Raw genomic sequence first — 22,533 nt, forward strand, 5'->3', positions numbered from 1 at the left:
TACAGTATTGGCAGGGATATCAGTCGCCTGACGAGCATATAAATCACGCAAGTTAGACTTTCTTGCATGTAGTAGGCCTGTAGACGAAAAGAGTAAATACAGTAGAGAACCGAAAATCGGAATCAATTGGGGACTGGGGTTGTTCAGATTAGTGATTTATTCCGATTACCGATTATGTACGAAAAAATATATTAACCTGTCTGATGTTCAAATTTTTCTCCGTTGCGTGTCGCTTCGTGTTGAATTTTCGTCGATTTTAAGCCTAACGAAAATTTTTATAATAATAGTCAAGGCTATTGTATAGTTAAAAATTATTTCTTTGTTTTGTACAAACAAAATAAATATATTGAAGAATATAAAAACATGAAAATTATACTTTAGAAGTAAATTTAGTATCAAAAACGTTCGATTCAGCACGACACAGTCTGACTGAAAATCGTTCCGATTACCGGGGTTCCGATTAACGAGTCTTTACTGTAATTGCAGTTTTATGAGTACGGAAAACGAAAATTGCCTGAATTGTACTTTATTAAATGAAAATAATGATGAACACCTGAAAATACAATAGAGATACCGGCATCATCTACCAACCTCCTCAAACGATCGTTGGTAGAGCCCGCTCTAGGGGCGCCAAAGTTTAGGGGCGCCATTTTGGCTGTAAGTGTGAGAAAACTAATAAGATATATATTTCGTTTTTGACAATATGATTTAAAATTTATAACTTTTTTTAGCATTACACGGTTTTTCGTACTTACAATATTCAAGGTCGTTTAATTGTTATATCTAGATAATTTATTTTATTATATTTTTCAGCCTCATGAGTAAATCTATTATATGAATTAATGTTATTCGCTTGTTCCAGTATTTGATCAGGTAATACTATCTAACTATTATATATATGTAACGCATGTATAGACTAATGATACCACAGTAATTGATAAACAAGATAATTGCGTGCTTCAGGAGATCAAAATGTTGAATAAATTAAGAGGTTTTTTTTCAGTTACATAATCACCTTCAGAAAGTTGCCTAACTACAAATTTCTGGCACTCGAAACAGAATATAATTAAATATTTCATTTAAGATACTTACAATACAAAAGACACCAGTGGTAAATAAATGAAAATAGAAGACTAGACTCTAGACCGAAAATGCTTGCCAATAATGAACTTATTTGCTGGCAAAATTTCGGTTTTGTATATTTAGAGAACAGAACATCACATTAAACGTGAGATACCTCTTGTAAATTAATACGTTTGTGCAATTGATTATAGTAGAGGCGGGTGTGAAATTATAATGCAGTCCAACTGTACACAAATTTCGCACTAAAACCATGGATTTATTTTTTCTAAACTTCCCCCCTCCTCCCAATCGTTTAAACTTTCTTAATAGTAGCTAAACCACCAGTTTCGACACACAGACGAACATTTAACAGGCGAGAATGGACAACACTCGTGTGAATGGTTTTAGTGAGGGAATTGGTATCAATAAGTTCGTGTTGCACTCTGATCGCTAGCAACTAATTTTTTTGGGCTGCAATCCGAAAAACTTGTAGACCTATTAATTAATTCCCACTGTCGTCCGTCTTTCCTCAATCTCGAGAAAGGAGTTAGATAGATGAAATCTGAGACCAGATATGGAAATCTTTGTACAGAAAGCTCCAATTAACTGTATACGAACTTCCGATTCCAACCAGAAGTTACGTTATTTCAATTCAAATCTTTCCCTGTGAGCGGTTAATATATGACCGGCATGACTCTATTGTAGTGTTCCGTAACCTTTCTCTACTCGCGGCACACCTATGACTCCACATGACTCAACACGGCACACCAAAATGTTATTCCCTTCAAAAACGTATGATATGATACTATTGATAGAATTTCGTACTTCCATAAACCTATTATTATTATTATGTTGGGTTTTGTGAGTTATACTCGGTTGACACCGATGGCTGTGTACTATGCCGGACCAGAGTAACTTCAAAAGAAGACAAAAATTAAATACTGTGTCAGTGTGTGTCTGTATTCAGGAATTTCTTAACAATATGACATGTATTCAATATAGTGGCCTTCTGTAGTGTGATGTATGTGTTTCTATTCAAAGAAAACAATTCTCATACCGGTACTCCAATATCCAATATCACTTCCTAAGCCTTTTAAATTTCCGGTACTCCATACGAAAATTAACAACTAATTAACTAACGTTTTCGATCGCCTCCGCGATCTTCGTCAGGTTTTATCGACGGTTTTGAAATAGAATGCAAAAAGAATTATTTCAAAATTCAAACGATCGAACCTCTCCCGCGTGCAATAATTGCGAATGATCTAACATGCAATTAATCTCCCTGATACCATCATAAAAATGTCTCTGTCCATCCATACAGGAATACTACACTATCCTGAGATGCTACCATTGCGGGTGCATTTCGGATACATACCGCCACGCATATGATAATACGTTGCCATCCTTGAAATTAATACATTTCCCCGATTTTGACGCCTTGTAAATCTCAAGGGTCTCCAAGGCCCTGATGCGGTCCGTGTCGAATGACGTTTTAACGAGGCTGGTTTTATCAAAATCTGCCTTTATCTCGGGGTCGGTGGCGTACATCGACAGGGCGGTGGTGTGTCTTTTTTTGGCAACGTCATATTTGTGTTCCGAGATCCTTCTTTGAACGGACCTCTTGGTAGATCCGATGTATATTAGGTCCCTTTGGGACCTGTGATCCCTTATCGGGACACTATATACCCCTGGTGCTCTTAGAAAATCCGGTTTGTCTTTGGCGTTCCTGAGTAGCGAATAGATCGATTGGGTTCTTGAGTACGCCAACTTGGTGCCCTTCTTCCGCGCTATTTCCTTGTATAGGTCCTGCATACCTCTGTTGTACTGGACCACCGTGCGCCGGTTCGGCCCCGAATTGGACCTATCCCGTGCCACCGAAGCGCTAAGTGCCGTGTTTGTATTACGGAAGTTACGCGCTAATCTACGGACGAGGCCACGTTTATATCCATGGCTAGCGGCTATGTCTTCTATGTGTCCCAGCTCTGTGAGCGTGTCCTCCCATTTAGAATTATGAGTGTACGCCCTCCTAACTAACGCCCTGAACGCCGCAATCTTATATGGATACGGGTCTTCAGACCCAGCAGGTATGTACATAGGTAGGTAGTCGGGCTTGTAATACACCCGCGTTTCAATACTGTTTACCTTGAGTTGAATGGCGACGTCTAAAAAGTGCACATCGGTGCCCGATAGTTGATCTAGTTTAAGCGTTAGCCCATACGGGTTGTCATTAACACTGCGCAGAAAATCATGGACGTTCGGCTTGTTCTTCCATATGACCATCACGTCATCCACATACCTACGATATAAAATAATATCGTGTGTAAACCTGTGAATGACATCTCTCTCTAACTGCCGTAAAACCAACTCACACAGGTCGCCCGAAATTGGGCTCCCCATGGGGACCCCCCTTTTCTGTAAATACGTGGCGTTGTCGAACCTAAACAGCGAATTGTAGCACACCAGGTGTGCGAGCTCAAGTACGTGTTTGCGGTGTGCTGGTAGGCTATACTTGGTTAGTAGGACGTCCCTAAGGGCGCAAAAGCAAGGTTGGAGTTTGATGGATGGATATAGAGCCTGAAAATCCAATACCGTGACGTGAGTGCTCTCTGTAACCTGTGTACGCTTCAATTCATCGACCAACTCTCTGGAGTTCTTCACTGTTAAGGGATAATCTTGGAGATGTCCGGCCAATATGCGGTGCAACTCGGTTTCTAGCAACTTCGTAGGGACTCTAGCCTTATCCAAAATAGGTCTGAGCGCAGGCGTAGGCTTGTGCGTTTTCGCGAAAGCGAAAAGCCTGGGTGTATCCGGCGACGCCACCACCGCCCTGTTTAATCCCTGCGCCTTCGCCAAGGGTGTGCCCGTGAATCGCACAACCCGTGCATGCAACCTGTCTACGTAGTTATCCGCGACCTGCTCACTGTCCGTATCCACGATGTATTGCATCAACATAGCTTTATATGTCTCTTCCTTGAGTAGAACGAGTGCTCTGTTCTTATCCGCCCTTAGTAGAATGATACGCTCCTCCGCAAGCCATTTCTTGGTTCTTCTTATATGCATCCATATGCTGTCTTTTCTACAGCTTCTGTTACAACTTATTCTCATGGCAGCCTTCCATCTGTAATGTTCCTTGAAAACCTCATCCATTCCGCAGACCATTCTTTCAATGTCCGGCATTACTGTCTCCAGCAAGGGTTTATATGAGCCCGGAGTATACATCGGGCCGTGCGCTACCGTTTCGATTAAGTAATGCGGAGGAACTATGCCGTCCCAGCAGACCAGAGGGGTGGGGGGTACATTTTTCTTGATGGGTTTTTGCTTACTCATTATCCACTGCAATTTCTTCTTGTATCTCCGCGCCAAATTTCTTGCCATTATTTCTTGAAATAAGGCCACTTTTCGATTTTCCAGTTGTAGGTAATCGCGGTGGTGTTCAAAGAGGTCATCTTCCGTTTCTATTACTTTGTCGAGGCAGGAGTATACGCACCTCTTATATGCTCGAATAGCTTTTCTCAAACACAACCATCTAAGTTTCGGTGTTAAGGATTCGCATCCTAATGGTAGACGTATCCTGTATATAGACATGGGATACACGTTATTCTTCTTGCATTCCAAAAGAAAATTCAGCTTAGCCCTTGCCCTCGTTAGGGCTAACGTTAACTTCTTGTATGTTCTAGCCGGCATAGCTATTTATAGAAAACAATCCTCATACCGGTACTCCAATATCCAATATCACTTCCTAAGCCTTTTAAATTTCCGGTACTCCATACGAATAAAAACCTTTTAAATTTCCGGTACTCCATACGAAAAAAAAAAAAAAAAAAAAAAAAAAAAAAACAGACACACCACCGCCCTGTCGATGTACGCCACCGACCCCGAGATAAAGGCAGATTTTGATAAAACCAGCCTCGTTAAAACATCATTCGACACGGACCGCATCAGGGCCTTGGAGACCCTTGAGATTTACAAGGCGTCAAAAATCGGGGAAATGTATTAATTTCAAGGATAGCAACGTATTATCATATGCGTGGCAGTATGTATCCGAAATGCACCCGCAATGGTAGCATCTCAGAATAGTGTAGTATTCCTGTATGGATGGACAGAGACATTTTTATGATGGTATCAGGGAGATTAATTGCATGTTAGATCATTCGCAATTATTGCACGCGGGAGAGGTTCGATCGTTTGAATTTTGAAATAATTCTATTTGCATTCTATTTCAAAACCGTCGATAAAACCTGACGAAGATCGCGGAGGCGATCGAAAACGTTAGTTAATTAGTGGTTAATTTTCGTATGGAGTACCGGAAATTTAAAAGGCTTAGGAAGTGATATTGTTTCTATTTAATTTTTAATGTCCCCAGGCTTTTGAGTAGGTAGTGTGTGTGGTATGACACCTGTAGAGGAGAGAACGACAGGCTTATTTTTTTATAGCCTTATTTCCTGGCGAGTTCTGTGTACTCGCTGATTTTTTCAGTTCATGTTAGTGATTGCAAATTTACCGGATATTACGTTACCGGTAATTCGGTAATTATATTCGGAATTACCGGTTTATCGGTAATTTACCGGTAAAATCGTATTAAGAAATGATTTAAAACGAAACTGAATTACTGACAGAATTATTGAACAACCATTTATTTTTAAGTTTTCTATCAGTTTAGACCAGCGGTTCCCAACCAGTGGTCCGCGAAAGATTTAAAACTTTTATTCATTTTAAATTATTATTCCCACATTGATACAAACTGAATTTAATTTTTACTAAAAATGTTATGTTTTCTATTATAATAGTACTGTTAAAGCATGTTACTCTCGAGTTTAACGATTACTTATGTTAAAAGTTTTGATTAAAGTTTATTTTTAGATTGAACAGTTTATTTTTCTTAAACCTTGTGGTCCCTGCTAACAACAATGAAATCAAAGTGATCTCTGGTCAAAAAAAGGTTGGGAACCGCTGGTTTACACAAACAATATTCTTATAATAGTAATTATTATGACATAACAGACATTGAAATAATGTTAATTATTAATCATGTTTTTCTTTATTTTGAAAGTAGGCTCTTAAAAACATAATATATTTAGGCTCTCGTCATCTAATCTAGATCTAATTTTCGTACAAATGGCAGCTGCATTAGAGAAAGCTCTCTCGGAATCAATACTAGTTGGACGTACTGTCATTAGAGCATTGAAAACCTTTTTAAGATGTGTACCTTGTATTTTTTGCTCTACGAAATAATTCATTTCTTTCTTAACTATATCTCTCACACTTTTAAATTTACTAATATTACTGTTATCAGTGTCTACGCTCGTTTGATGTTTAATGGATAAATTGAATAAATCCAATTTCCCTTTCATTGTTAAATTTGAGTTCTTTATTGTAGATTTTGTTCTCGTGTCGACGTGAGAAGTTGATGGCATGGTAAGCAATGAACACCTCTCACCAGCATCTGAGTCTGAACTAATTTCAGCGACATCGACAGGTCTTGATTCGTTTTCGTTTTCTGATAAGTGCTTAATTATCTGTAAAATTCCATTTAAAATTGTATTTTTGTTAACATCATTGAATATTTCGTGTGACTTATGTTTATTTAATTTTTCTGGGTTATGTAGATACATTAAAATATCAGAGTAAATGGTTCGTCTCCCTTTTACATGAAAAATAATTTCTTTTTTTAGTTCGTTACACAAAAAGAAATCCTGTTTTGATAGTTCTTCTATCAGAAATTCTAACGTTAGATCTGCAACGTACAAATTTGTGTATTCGCAACACAATGATTCGACTGCTACTTTTATAGGTTGTAATGAGTGTATTGTATTAGACAGCAATTCAAGTTCATCTTCAGAAAAGATTATATCTGAACGAATATCAATTAGACTTTCCTGACAGAATTTCGGACCTCTGAAAAACGTTCCAGCATGGTCAACATACTGCTCCAACGTGTTTTTGAGTCTAATAGTAGAGATAATTCTTTTTCTAATTCAACTTTAATATGCTTCTGAAGAATGTCATTTTTGAGTGGTGATTTTCGAAACGTTTTAACTACATTTCGTATTTTCTTAATTAAAAGATTTAAAGTTTCATTTTGAAAAACATCCTTGCGAAACATAGTGTCATCAAGGCTTTCCTGTATTACTTCAAATCCTCCATCATCAGATTCATTGTCTGAGGTTTCGGAATCTTTCTCATCCAGTTTCGAATGTATGGGTTCAGTACTGTTTTCTTTAACATGGCCTTTTTTGTATAGAACTTTCACTACTGCTAAGTGTAAGCCGTGAGCAAAGCACACTTGGCTGTTTACATTGATTAATCTTGACACTTTTTTCATCACTGCAGCTCCGTCCGTGACAATTGAAATTAGGTTGTTATAATCGACATTGAATACTTTTAATCTGACATTTAAAATTTCAACGCATTTTTTAGCACACATAGATCCACGTGTGCGAATCAGACCAAGATTCCAAAATTTGTTACTTGCGTAAAGACTGACATTCATGTATCGACGGTTGTTAAGTGATGTCCATTCGTCACAAGATATATTGAAAGATTCTCTTTAAACTTTTCGTTCCGATATATCTTTAATAATCTCATCCTGAATTTTTTTCCAAATTCAGTAATCATTTTTTTAATCGAATGAGGAGATTTAGGAAGATTCACATATCCGCTTGCAGAGAAAAGTCGTCTTAGGTCTTTCGACGTGCAAAATTTGGAGAATGGCAGACCGTAAACTGAAGCCATACGAGATAATACTATAGGCAAAGACTCGTCATTTTCTTTCTTGAAAAACGTAGTTATTTTTTTAATTATATTCATTTTGTGCACTTTTTCCGGCTGTCTCCTCAGATTTTCTTTTCAGTAAGTTTATATCATGACGTCACATGAGGTGATTATGCAGCCCGCTAGTACTTCCTCCGACTGCTTTGATTGTTTTAAGAAGAAACATTCTAGAAGGGATAGAACAATGAAACAAAAAAGAAATAAAAGGAGCTATATACTCAATTAAAAATAATATATATATATATATATTATTTTAATATATATATATATAATATGGCGTACTGCCACAAGCTTCATAAGGCACAAACCAATAAACAAGAATATTATTTACTCTGTAAGTCGTGTTTTCAGTCAGCACGTATTTATGAACTATCAAGACTTTGTAAAAAGTTTCCTTTTGCATCTCAGCTATTTTGAAAACAAAAACAAGACCCGTTTTGGAGTATAATATAGGGAATCAAGTTATAAACAGACTAGAAAATTGCTTTATAGTAACCTTAAATTACAAATGGAATGACCCATTACAACCTGCACTGTAATTTTTCTGGGGGTGGTCCGTTCGGATATGTCGGGCCCCGTCCCTCACCAGCCGGTCGCCTCATTGTGGGCCTAGCCGAACCCATAATGGGCCTACTAAAAGAGGCCCTCTTAGTGCCCACAGGGCGGAAAGAGCTAAAAAAAAAAACCTGCACTGTTTTCTCGCTATGGTATGGGGTGAGAGAAAAAAGAAATCTTCCCACGGGAATTTTAGAAAATAAATATCGGATTAATTAAGATGGTTTTTTTTTACCGAAATACCGGTAAAAAAATTAATTACCGGTAAATTTACCGGGGTATAATTTTCCTATTTTACCGGTATATCGGTAATGCAATCACTAGTCCATGTGTTTTCTACATTGTGAGTGTTTGGAACCAGTGGCGTGCTGTGACATTTGATGATAGGGAAGCTGTGTTTCTGTAAGAAGCCGACTTACAGGGACAATCAATTAATTGCGCGTCAGGGCCCGTTCGTATTCGTTTGTTCGATAAGCCAGTAAAAACCGTATACTTCTTTAAATGTATTTTCAATAGATTATCCGACGTACTTAATAAATAAGAAAGTTCAATATAATTACCTCCGTTATTAGATTCAATAAATTCCCTACGCCCTCTAAATGCCAATTCTCGCTTTGAGAAAAAACATGTAACATCTATTAATTTAGATATACCTATTAATCGTAATTATCCAAGGGCGTCGCCAGAGGGGGGGCAGAGGGGCAGTTCCCCTCCCTAGACATGCGAAAAAAATTATTTAAATGCTAAGTCATTTATTGCCCGATTTATAATTCCTGCGCGAAAAACCCAAGAAGATTATGTTTTAATTAAAATAATCTTCTTAAGCTTCTTAAAATTTATGAATAGTTTTTATTTTGCCTACATACAATTCATATCCTCTATCAATTTATATCATCTTGCCCCCCCGGCCCATTGGCTGGCGACGCCCTTGTAATTATCTCGTTATAATTTTCAATATTTATTTTATATTGTCTACCAATGTTAAATTCTATTCCTCTTTGATTTCCAAATTGCTTCAATTTTAGGAAAGAATCGTCATTCTTCATAAATTTTATCGTCAAAATGTCGAAATTTTCTTTGTCGACATATTTATATTTAATTCAGGCATTGGTCTTTCTCTTTTAATAATGTTCTCTTTTTCATTATATGATCTTGAGCCAAAACTTTTTTAAAATAAATTTTTGAATCACTAGCCACGATATAAAAGCTAAAATTAAAATTATCAAAAAAACTTACTTGGTAAAACAAAATGTGTGACGAATATACATGCTTAGTAAAAAAAAATTCTTCAATTGTATGAATATACTTTTAAAGAAACTTATAATTAAATATAACTTTGTAAAGAAACGTACATAAAAATAACAAAATATTCTTTACTTTTTAAATCTTAAAACAATTCACTTAGTGAAATACTCTAGCTCCCTACGAGTGGCAAATGAATGGAATCGGAGACGGTCCAGGTAGGTGTGTGCGTGCCAAATCCCGGGGGTGCCGATACCGGTCAATGTCAAATGCCTCTTTTGTCGCGTCACTAGTATATCTCAAAGGACGCGACAGGGTTGTTGTAGATTTTAAACGTTTCTCACCATAGCTGTAAAAATCTAAATATGTTAAACTTAACAGATTGTCCGTCCTTCGTTTTCTAACTAATTCGTTTTAGGACCGAGTGTTCGCGGAAATTTCCAAAATTTACAACTTTTCGGTCACTCTCATTGAACTGGAAAAATTTCTGTCTTTATTACATCTAATATTTTGAAGAAATCAGACCCCACTCTACTCGGCAAGAGATTGGTTCGGTTAAGCTTCTGTTTAAGTAAAATTTCGGCTCTTTCATCGGGTTTTATATATGTTTCTAATTCCCTAATCGCTTAATTATTTAACTACTTCTTAAGTAGAAATAAGTCGAAACTACCGTAGTTACTTTGTACTTGAATATCTGTAGTCTTGGGAAAGAAGTGGAAAGAAATTTTTATGACAACCGATACATAAATCGTAAATTTAAAGAAAATAAATTCTAGAGCTTTTTTTGTATCATTGTACGTCTCATTCATTAAATTTGGTTGTAAATGATGATGCCAAAGTAACAGTTAATTTTTTAACACTGTACTAGAATTGTACACGTTTTTTCTGCATCCCCTTACAGATGGGCCATACTAAATCGTACAGTGGCGTGCCGTCATTGAAAGCGATGGAAGCGCCACTTCCACCTTCCAATGACCTTCCCTTGTATTTTATAAAATATAAATTTTCATATTTTAACGTACTTTGAATTAATTAAAATTAATATTTTATTATAACTGCATTATGTATCTTTTACAAATTTCTATACTACATGTGAAAAAAACGATAAGATTGCTATTGTATATTCGAATAATTCAGTGGCGGAAGGAATGTCGAAACCGGGTCAGTCTCCAATCTGCCAGATTATATAGGCATTGGCACATGCGATTTACAGAGCACCAACCTCACCCGGTTTAGCTGGTAGAAAGAACACACGCGTAAAGCGTCCAATTTTATATCCCAGACCGGTTGTGGGCTGTTAGCCGCCTGCTAGATATTCGGCCGCCCTCGCCCGATTATGCGAATCGTGAGTAGACTAGATCAACGGCGGGCAACCCCCGGCCCGCGGGCCAGCTACGGCTCGCTAAAAGTTTCTATCCGGCCCGAGAGATCTTTAATAGATTATTAAATTGGAAAAATAACTAATTAATAGTTATTTTTCCAATTCTTTGTAATTTTCGAAAACGATAAGAGAAATAAATGTAGTAATTAACTTTTTTATTTATTTAATCAAATCAAATTGAAGACAAGTCTGCCCAAAGGGGCCACCATTTATTTTGCGTTCCAGACTAAAAACGTACACATTCATGGCGACAGGCCTTCCTTTTTAGGCTTCATGTCGCCAGAGGTAAAAAAGTCCTTTGAAAAAAAAACACAAACATCCGATTAAAACTAAAAGGAGTCGGTGACACACAGACGTCTTACTCTTCAACCATCCGGCCAGTGAAGGTGTTTCCGCTTTTTATTTGCTGGCATGCTGGAAAATGCAAATTTTGAAGCTGCACCCTGGCGACGGTAATTTAAAAATTTCTTTTTGTTGATTTTTCCGTCCGATGGCGAGATTATTATTAATCAAATTGAAGACAAGTCTGCCCAAAGAGGATTCAATTTGATTAATAATAATCTCGCCATCGGACGGAAAAATCAACAAAAAAAAAACTTATTTATTTATTTCATGTTTGCAGACTAAAAAAATTACGTGTCACAAGAAGACGTCAATTGACTACTACGGCCCGCGGAAAAAACGTAAAATTTATTCTGGCCCGTGTTATAAAAACGGTTGCTCACCCTAGACTAGATTTATAACTTAACCCAACCGATAGGAGTTTACTGGCATGTTTTTATGATAGTTCTGTATAGTTGACGGGAGTTAAAAAAAAAAAAATCTATCAAAATTTGAACCTTTAAAACAAATTTAAAGTATTTAATTTTGTTATTTTTGCTCCAAGCAATTAATTAATGGTTAATAATGTCGATTCGTACCGTTTACAACAGGGATGAGCAACACGCGGCCCGCGGGCCGCTTGCGGCTTGTTAAACATGTTTATGCGGCCCGCCAAGCATTTCTAAAATTGAATTTATTTATCGACTTTCTCCCATCAATAGATCGTTATAAAATTAATTATAATAAAATGGTAGTACATACTAAACCGAAACAATTTTTTGTGACGAATTACTCACTTGTCGGCTACTTGTTCAAACATGCAATACGAACGCGCCGCGTCTGTGCTTGTTTGTGTTTGCTTCTGTCACACAATCAGTCAGACTGGTAAGCTGTTAACTAGCGATTTTAGCAATTCTTGTGTTTCTTGAAAGGGGTGAGTGCAATATTATTGTCAAAAAGGTAATATTAGTTTTTTTTTTATTCAAAGTTAAGTTCTCCTGAAATTTTTTTTAACTTTCAAATTTTTAATTCATAATAGCATGTCGGAAAAGCAAACAAAAATCGGAAGGTTGCGGATGAGCACACTCATTTCCAAAAAAAGTGGAAATTTGATTATTTTTTCACTTTCGTCAAAGATAAAGCTGTATGCTTAATATGCTCAGAGACTGTGTCGACATTAAAAGAATATAACATAAAAAGGCATTACGATACAAAACACGAACAACAATATAAAAAACTTAACAGGACAACTCCGGATAGATAAGTTTAATCAAATGGAGAAAAACTTGGGAAACCAACAGGCTATTTTTAAAAATCAAGCTATTTTATCAAATACGGCAGTAAAGACTAGTTTTGTTGTCAGTCAAATAATGGCTAAAAAAAATGAAACCCTTTGCGGATGGAGAGATGATAAAAGAATGTCTGACTGCTGTTGCAGAAATAGCATTTCCCAATAAAATAAATATTATTTCAAATATTAGTTTATTAAGATTCACCATTGCAAGGAGAATTGAAGATTTGTCCGAGAACATGGCAACAACGCTTCGTGAACGCATTGCGAAATTCGAATACTGTTCTTTGGCACTTGATAAGAGTTGCGATATTAGCGATACAGCACGACTGGCTATATTTTTACGTGGCATTGACACCAAATTTAATATTACCGAAAAATTGTGTTCAAAGATTCCAATGCAATGGACTACAACCGGCAAAGACCTGTACGATGAACTAAAGTCTGTGTTGGAAAATTTTTCAATTTCATTAGAAAAGATTATTGGTATATTGACAGATGGAGCACGAGCAATGTCAAGCATGGAGGTAGGAGTATCGGGAAGGCTATTTCAAGACATTAAGAAGTCGCAGGAAGAGAAATATTCGTTAACCACTGCATCATTCACCAGGAAAATTTGTGTGCGAAAAGATTGAGTTTGCCAAATGTCACAGTACCAATAATTAAACTAATCAATTTTATAAAGTCGCGAGCGTTAAATGACCGTGAATTTAAAGAATCCTGAAAGATTTATAAACTGAATATGGCGACGTGGTTTTTAATACCGAAGTACGTTGGCTTAGTAGAGGTGCAATGCTAAAAAGAGTATACAACTTAAAAAGCGAAATACAATTGTTCTTGGATATGAAGAGATATGCCTTTCCTCATTTTGGTAATAAAGAATGGATGTGCGATTTTGGGTTTCTTATCGACACGACTCAGCATCTCAATGATCTTAATATGGAACTTCGAGGCAAAGGACAGTTTATTCACAATTTGTATGATAAAATTCAGGGCTTTGAGCGCAAATTAAAATTGTGGAAACAGCATCTTTTGCAGAATAATGTGTCTCACTTTCCACATTTAGAAAAAGAAAACGTTACTACTTCTCAAAAATACGCACAATATATAGACATTTTAATCAACGAATTTCAATTACGATTCCAAATGTTCAAAGCTGGGAAGACGGCGGTTTCCACGAAAATGTTTTCCTCGCCATTTAATATCGATGTGGATACAGTCTCGAAGACTTTCAAATGGAAGTGATTGACATGCAGAATAATACCGATTTAAAAAATGTATTTTTCTCAGTAAATATCGAAAATTTTTATAAATCTTATGTGAGCCCTGAGAAATTTCCGCTTTTGACGAAAAATGCAAAGCAAATGATGTCTCTGTTCGGAAGTACTGTACGTATGTTTGCGAACAATTATTTTCAACCATGAAATTAATCAAAAGTGACCACCGATCAAGACTGAGTGATGCACGATTAGAAAGCTGCGTACGTGTAGCTACCTCATCAATTCCAGCTGATATTGATCAGTTTGTATCGAAAAAACAGTGCCAAATTTCTCATTAAAAATTTCAAGTAAATTCGTTTTTCTGTTCTTTTCTTGTTTGTTTTTATTTTGCATTAAAATTTGTATATGAAATCTTTACTTTTTTTAAATTTTATATTTTTTTCATTCTAATGTTTATTATAAATAAAGTTTTGTAAATTATTAATAAGTGTTACTTTATGTGCGGCCCGCCAAAAAGTTTTAAAATTTAAATTAGCCCGTTGATTAAAAAGGTTGCTCACCCCTGGTTTACAACATTTATCAAAGGAACGATATCCATTTTTTATCTAAACTTTTCCACCAAAAAAACTACAAAAAGCCCTCTAAACCCGCTGTCGAGCGAGTCTAGAAAGTAGGTCAAATAACTTGTTTTTAATCGCTGTCTACATTGTGGCAAGCGAGAAACGCCGTCTCTGCGATGAAATATACGTGCTTCTGGAAGGGGGAAGGGGGAGGGGGGCGCCAATAAAGTGTCGTGCCCCGGGCGCCAGTTATGTTAGCTACGCCACTGACCAGGACGTCTCTGATTCCATTCATTAGCCACTCGTAGGGAGCTATTTCACTAAGTGGATTGTTTTAAGATTTAAAAAGTAAAGAATATTTTGTTATTTTTATGTACGTTTCTTCACAAAGTTATATTTAATTATAAGTTTCTTTAAAAGTATATTCATACAATTGAAGAATTTTTTGTACTAGGTATGTATATTCGTCACACATTTTGTTTTACTAAGTAAGTTTTTTTTTGATAATTTTAATTTTAGCCCTTATATCGTGGCTAGTGATTCAAAAATTTATTTTAAAAAAGTTTTGGCTCAAGAAAACATTATTAAAAGAGAAAGACCAATGCCTAAATTAAATATAAATACGTCGACAAAAAAATTTCGACATTTTGACGATAAAATGTATGACGAATGACGATTTTTTCGTAAAATTGGAGCAATTTGGAAATCAAAATAGAATAGAATTTAACATTTAAAATATACATAAAATATATATTGAAAATTATAACAAGATAATAACGATTAGTAGATGTTATATGTTTTTTCTCAAAGCAAAAATTGGTATTTAGAGGGCATAGGGAATTTATTGAATCTAATATGAAAGTTCAATATAATTACCTCTGTTATTTATTAAGTACGTCAGATAATCTATTAAAAATACATTTAAAGAAGTATACGGTTTTTACTGGCTTATCGAACAAACGAATACGAACGGGCCCTGACGCGCAATTAATTGATTGCCCCTGTATGTCGGCTTCTTACACAAACAGCTTCCCTATCATCAAATGTCACGGCACGCCACTGCAATCGTAATATCACCGGGTTTAACATTGAAATCCGTAACTAATATAAGATGGGAGAGCAGAATAAACGCAGAATAAATATATCAAATATTTTAATGGATTTTTTTAAAACTCCTGTCAACTATACAGAACTATCATAAAAACATACCAGTAAATTCCTAACGGTTGGGTTAAGTTATAAATCTAGTCTAGGGTGGGCAACCTTTTTTATAACATGGGCCAGAATAAATTTTACTTTATTTCCGCGGGCCGTAGTAGTCAATTGACGCCTTCTTGTGACTTGTAATTTTGGTTAATGTTACCTTAGGATCCAAAATGGCGGCCAGAAAAATTTTTCCATACTTAGGAGACTGCGACGGGGAAAAAATTTTTCCCTAGAGTCGCGACGTGGGGAATTTTTCCCCGTTCAGTTTCTACCCTGCGTTCGACGTTGCCGAGTATCCTGTAACCTCGAAACGGAGACGGTAGTGTGTAAATTTGCGACGGTAGAGGGAGCCTTTTCGTGACGTCGTGCGAGAGTAAAATCGGCGGAAAATTCGTAGGTGTGTTACGAACGAATATGCAAATGCATGATCTGTGACGTGATTTCTGTTCATTTCTGGGCAATTTTATGCAAATCGACTAGTTTCCAGTTGGAATCGTTTACTGCTGTGTTGCGACGAATTGCGTATTGGATTAATTGCTGTGTTTGTTTTTCGTAACGATATTTCATTCTCACACAAATTGCTATCGTTGAATATTTATTATTATTATTTCCTCCAGTATTAGTAAGTACTGTTATTTCTTTTATAACAATTTAATCCTAAAAGTTAGAGAACCAAGTAATCAGAAATTAAGGAAAAAACGTGTTTTTCCCCTATCCTTACCTCCCCTCGTTTAGTTTATTGCCAATTGTTCGATAATTACTAGTTTTGCCGATTTGAGTTGCAATGACGAATTTTGGTCGAGATGCACTTCCCGTGATTACTACAAGTTGAAGGAAGACGACTTTTCGGAGCTAGGTTTGCCTCCCCGTATCGATAACGCATCGAATTTTGCTGTAAAGTTAGGCATACAGCCGACCAAGTCCGTTTGCATTCATTGCGATGAAGATAAGAATTGCTTCATATGTCAGGTAAACGACAGATCAGAAAACACTGTGAATTGGATTGTTTATAAATACGTGAATTCCGGCAGTACGATAATAACGGACGAATGGAAAGGATATATGCATATTGACGACATAGAAGTAGTAGTGGTCAAACAAGAACTGTCAACGATTCGAAATATTTCGTCGACCCCCAAACAGGAGATCATACTCAGAATATCGAACAATCGAAAAATGAGTAAAAACTCCTCTTTTTGTTGTTTTTTATTGTTTATTTCGGTGAAAAAATCCGCGGAGTCTACAGAGAAATTCAAGATGGCGGCCGGAACCGCGGCCATCTTGAATGGAGGGAAAAATTTTTTCCCCGTCGCAGTCTCCTACGTAGGGAAAAATTTCCCTGTCCGCCATTTTGGATCTTAAGGTAACATTAACCGTAATTTTTTTAGTCTGCAAATATGAAATAAATAAATAAAAAGTTAATTACTACATTTATTTCTCTTATCGTTTTCGAAAATTACAAAGAATTGGAAAATTAACTATTAATTAGTTATTTTTCCAATTTAATAATCTATTAAAGATCTCGCGGGCCGGATAGAAACTTTTCGCGAGCCGTAGCTGGCCCGCGGGCCGGGGGTTGCCCGCCGTTGATCTAGTCTACTCGCGATTCGCATAATCGGGTGAGGGCGGCCGAATATCTAGCAGGCGGGTAGTTAACAGCCCACGACCGGTCTGGAATATAAAATTGGACGCTTTACGCGTGTGTTGCTTCTACCAGCTAAACCGGGTGAGGTTGGTGCTCTGTAAACCGCATGTGCCAATGCCTGTGTAATCTGGCTGATTGGAAACACCTGGTTTCGACATTCCTTCCGCCACCGAATTATTCGAATATACAATAGCAATCTTATCGTTTTTTTCACATGTAGTATAGAAATTTGTAAAAGATACATAATGCAGTTATAATAAAATATTAATTTTAATTAATTCAAAGTACGTTAAAATATGAAAATTTATATTTTATAAAATACGAGGGAAGGTCATTGGAATGTGGAATCGGCGCTTCCATCGCTTCCAATGACGGCACGCCACTGTTTGGAACAGATGTCTATAATGTATGTAATTTTATTGTAATTGTCTGTTGTGGTAAATTGTTTTATCTGTGATTGTGGCTCTGTCATAGTACATTTTGTGCGTGTTGTTTTCCAATACTGTCTGTTGAATGTATTTGTAGTATGGTTCGTGGATGTCTAATAATTTGTGTTTGTTTTCAAGCTCTTGATGTATTTGCTACTTGATTATGTCTGTGCCAAGAGCTGCAAACCAGAAGTGATGTGTATATGGTTTCTAGCATGATATGACATTTTCTGCATGTGCCGTTTGTGCAGGGCTGGATTTATCAATCCGGGGGCCCTGGGTACAAATTCGGTGAGGGCCCCCCTTTAAGAGTAGGCAAATTTGATGATTTAGAAAATTTACACAAAATACTGTACTTTCAACTAGATTTCAACTATAAAGTTGTAAATTTCATTTAAAAAATAAGGTAAACATACATATATTTTATTGTGTAAAACATTATTTTAATTTAATTGAAAAATACCTACGTATAATTTTTTTCCCGAAATTTTCCGATGTTTCATAGGTTTTTCCCCGGGTTTGGTTTTCTTTGCCTGTGGCCCTCGTGATTAGGCCACACTAGGCTGTCGCAGTAATAGGGAAAAAAATTTATGTTTAAACACAGTTTTGTGGAGGCCCTGTGCACCGGCCCCAAATGTCCCTATGTAAATCCGGCCCTGCGTTTGTGCTTGTTGTATCTTTGAGTATGCGTTTTTCGTACTTTTTAATATTTATGACCTGATCCCGTGTGGCAATCATGAATACTTCCGTCTCCCCAAAGAGGCATCCCCGAGCTAACCAGCTGTTTGATGCAGTTTTGTCAACAAAATCCTGGACTAGGTCATAGGGATGCCATGGAGTGCCTTTCGTACCCATGATTGCTTAATGGTGTCTATGCTATTTATATGTTGTGTCATGTCTACACGTTGTGAATGTAAATTTAATGGTGTATTATTTGAGTCTGCTAAAGTTACTGCTTTATGTAACTGTGATGCTTCTTGTTTTTTGTAGAAAAACTCTCGCAGTATCTGTATTTGTTTATAGTGGAAGTTAACAACAGTATGTCGATCAGGCCACGTCTGCATCTTTACGTGGAAGGGTTAATTTTTCTATAGCGGATTTAGGGTGATGTTGTTTATTCTTAGTAAGTGTTTTTCTTGTTTTCATTTGGAGTTGCTCAAGATCTGTGTGAGTCCAATGTATAACTCCAAAAGAGTGAGTGAGTACTGGGACGACATATGTGTTTGTGTTTATTGCTTTAACATCATCTTATTTCATCAGTGCTGCGGCAGAGAATGAAATACAAGCATAAGAAACATAGCAACTGCGATAAAAATATATAAATAAAACTTGAAGTTAATAGAATATGTAAAAGTTCACGTCACACCGGTTGCAGAACACTACTCTATTGCTATAATGTACAGGGGCAAGCCACTACAGTACTAATTTGTGGCGGAGAGCATATATTTTAAATTAAATAAATTAAAAATATGATTAAAAATTGCAGCCTGACATTGTGATGATGTCACAATAAATAATTGCTCGTTCCTTAATAAATTCTGTTTTCAGTGGAATGAAAACTACAATAAAGAAGATTCCGATTTGAAAACTTGTAAAAAAATAATTATTTTGCCTCTCTTACGCACATATTATTTTAAAATTAATTCTTAATTTTTCGAAGAAAATGTTAAAAAATCTTATGTTGTATGTACAGTACATGATTTTTTCTGAACATGGAGTAAGACTCTGTGTTCAATAGAAAGTTCTCAATCCGTACAATTAATTGTTTGTAAGCTAATTATGTCCGAAAATTTAAATTTCTGAACTAAGTAATTATCTTGTTGATTGATTTACGTAAATATAGCTTATAAAATAAATAAATTAATTAATAATAAGCATTTTTAATAGGTACAGTACATTGTTGATAATAATCAGTGCGACGATCGTAGTGTTCTTCTTTGTAAAACGTGGTTTTCTACAGATCTATTTTCAAGTAAGTCTTTAGAATAAAAAATAATTGACTGTAATTATAGGGAATAGAGTCGTGCAGTACCGACCAGTTACTGTTCTAAAGGGTATTAATATCTTAATGATAATATAAATTGTTTTAGTGATTTTTATTCAATCACATAAAAGTACAGAATAGTGTACTATTGTTCCATTACCAATAATAACATTTATTCAAAAAAATGAATACTAGGAAAACTGTACGACTCTCCCCTACAAGATAACAGATAAGAATTTATTTATTTATTTATTTATTGCTGTAGCGAAGCATTCATGTATCATCATATCAACGCATTGTGGCACTCGATATACCATTGGTGTGAGGGAGATCCAAGATTTTTATATATCATCAGTAAGTTAATACTGGATAAATATAACTTATATAGTTATTGTTTAACATTACATACATACATATATATTCTTGTAGTTCCCGTGTGTTTGAGAATCTCAGTATACTGGACTATTTGTCTTCCCTTCACATTGATTGATTTAACAGGAAAACCAGAATTTTTACATAAATATAAAATACAGAAACTCGACTGTAAAAACTATCCAGTAAGTCATTCTTTTATGTATTATTTAATACAATAGTATAATAAGTCCTATTTATAAACAAGCTCTACGTGGACAATATAAAACAAAATTGATATATTAATAAGTGTATTTAACTTTTGAAAAATTAACGAATTCCGAAGCTTAAAATTTAAAAAATCATCGTTTTTTAAGAAACGAAACGAATATACTCTAGTCAGAACAAATTTAAAATACCTAGCAATGAGTTGCGTAACTTTCCCGGTTGTTATGAGATTTTATTTTAAAAATAACTTTTATATTATTAATTTATATAAATGCTAATAACGAATAAAATCTATCTTAAATCTGTGTTAAATCTGTTGCTTAACACGTGTCGTGTTAAGCAACAGGAACACGTGTCACAAGTAAGGTTCACATCACTGTCCTAGATTAACGTTACTCTTCATCCGCCCTATTCCTATAAATTCAATTATGATCTTTAAATATTTTTAGGTACGTGTTGCAGATGCAATTGCAGTTATAAGAAGAGTTCTTTTCAATCAGACATTTGTAGCCATCCCGTGCGTCATTCTTATTTACCATTTATGGAAATCTTGGGAATTTCGTGGACTGAAATATGAAGCGCCTTCTGTTTCCTTTATAATTATTCAATTATTCCTTCATACAATCCTGTCAGAAATAATAGTTTACTCCGTTCATAGGTTTGCTATAATTACATATAATAATATAATTTATAATTGTATGTTATTTAAAATTAATTACCATTTTGCATCAGGACTCTTCATACTCGTTCTATTTACAAGCGTATTCACAAAACTCATCACTTATGGGATAAGCCAATTGCCATAACGGCTGTCTACGTGCATCCAGTGGAACATGTATTTATGAATGTCATACCCTTCTACATACCTTCCTTTATATTTGGAGCTCATCCGATCAATCTGTGGATCTGGATCGTCGTAGGAACTTCGTATAACGTTTTCGATCATATAGGTTATCATTTACCGTTTTTTCCACATTCACCGGAGTATCATGATTTTCATCATAAGAGGTAAATATACGCCTATAACTTGCTTTTATCGTTTATTTAAAATAACTAATGTGTTTTATTTTATTTTAACGTGTCCTAAGGATATGGAATAATTTTGGATCCGTAGGATTTTTGGACAAATTATTTGGAACAGATGACCTTTTCAAGAAAAGTAAAGAGTATCAGAGACATACTATTTTGCTGTCTTTTAAATCGATGAAAGAACTTTTTCCTGATGACGATTAAATGTATTACTTGCTAACATTTATATTGAAGTAAAAATATACATAGCATGTTACTTTTCCGGTTGTTATATACATGCGTATAACAGAGGGAAACGATCGGTCTAATGTGACTCCCGGGCTCGAGCGGTCCTGTTCTCTAAACGCTGGGAGTTCGGTTGTGGGTTCGCTCGAGGACGTGGAGTTTACCGGGTTTATCATTTATAATTTTTTAAAAATAAAATCATATCTGTACTCTCAAAATTCTTCCTAAACATTCCACAAATGTAGACTAATTGTATTTATATACGTAATGATATTGTGCATTTATTTTTAAGAAAAAAAATATTAATAAACCTGATTCATTTTTACAATGCCATAACGCTTCGTACAACAATTGCCTAATTTCAATAATACTGAGTATTGTTACAATTGTTAGGAAATACTGTGAATGATAATTAGTTATTATTTATAATAGTTATGTATTAATATTTCATTAAAATTTGGGTTGGTTTTTGAATATTTCCTAAGAAATGGTAGAAAGTTATTTTACGTACATCTGAAGATACATGGTAAACGCGGTCGACATACAAGTACCTTGTATTCTCAATATTTTACAACAGTTACATTATTTCCTGTAGAGACTAAAAAAGAAAACTATTCTTATCATTTATATTAAAAATAATGTTAGTATTCAGAATTTAAATTACTTGCTTTTATATTATCGATACTATAAACAAAAGATATACAGGAAATCCTCGTTAATTCGAATTCGGATAGTTCGAAATTGCGTTAATTCGTAACCGCACTTTTGTCCCGGATATAGAGATATACACGTTAAGAAATTCGGATGGTTCGAAACATGGCTACTTCGAAATTCCAACTGAAAATTCAGTCCGAACTGTGTTAGTTAACTCGTTCGTTTAGATCGAAGTGCCCCCATTCTATTGTGACCGTTGGCCATAGTAATGTATATTTTTGTATTTTTTAATTTTATAAATTTAAGTTAGGTTTAAGATTTCTTCTGTTTCTCTTCCTCTCCTGTTGACAAAAAAAACTTCCTTCTTAATCACTTTACTA

At 35.4% G+C, this 22,533-nt stretch overlaps 1 protein-coding gene across 1 annotated transcript; it reads left to right on the forward strand.

Annotated features, from left to right (window-relative positions):
* The first annotated feature begins 853 nt into the window (after window positions 1–853).
* On the forward strand, window positions 854–21,525 carry LOC136987878 (fatty acid hydroxylase domain-containing protein 2-like). Its single transcript, XM_067285641.1, has 7 exons — window positions 854–873; window positions 19,570–19,654; window positions 19,937–20,020; window positions 20,096–20,223; window positions 20,695–20,903; window positions 20,978–21,253; window positions 21,334–21,525. The coding sequence occupies exons 3-7, from the start codon at window positions 19,942–19,944 to the stop codon at window positions 21,476–21,478; spliced, it is 837 nt and encodes a 278-aa protein (XP_067141742.1). The 5' UTR covers window positions 854–873; window positions 19,570–19,654; window positions 19,937–19,941; the 3' UTR covers window positions 21,479–21,525.
* Window positions 21,526–22,533: the final 1,008 nt, after the last annotated feature.

Source organism: Centruroides vittatus, unplaced genomic scaffold (genome assembly GCF_030686945.1).
Source record: "Centruroides vittatus isolate TY-2023 unplaced genomic scaffold, ASM3068694v2 scaffold_2802, whole genome shotgun sequence".
NCBI classification, from domain to species: domain Eukaryota; kingdom Metazoa; phylum Arthropoda; class Arachnida; order Scorpiones; family Buthidae; genus Centruroides; species Centruroides vittatus.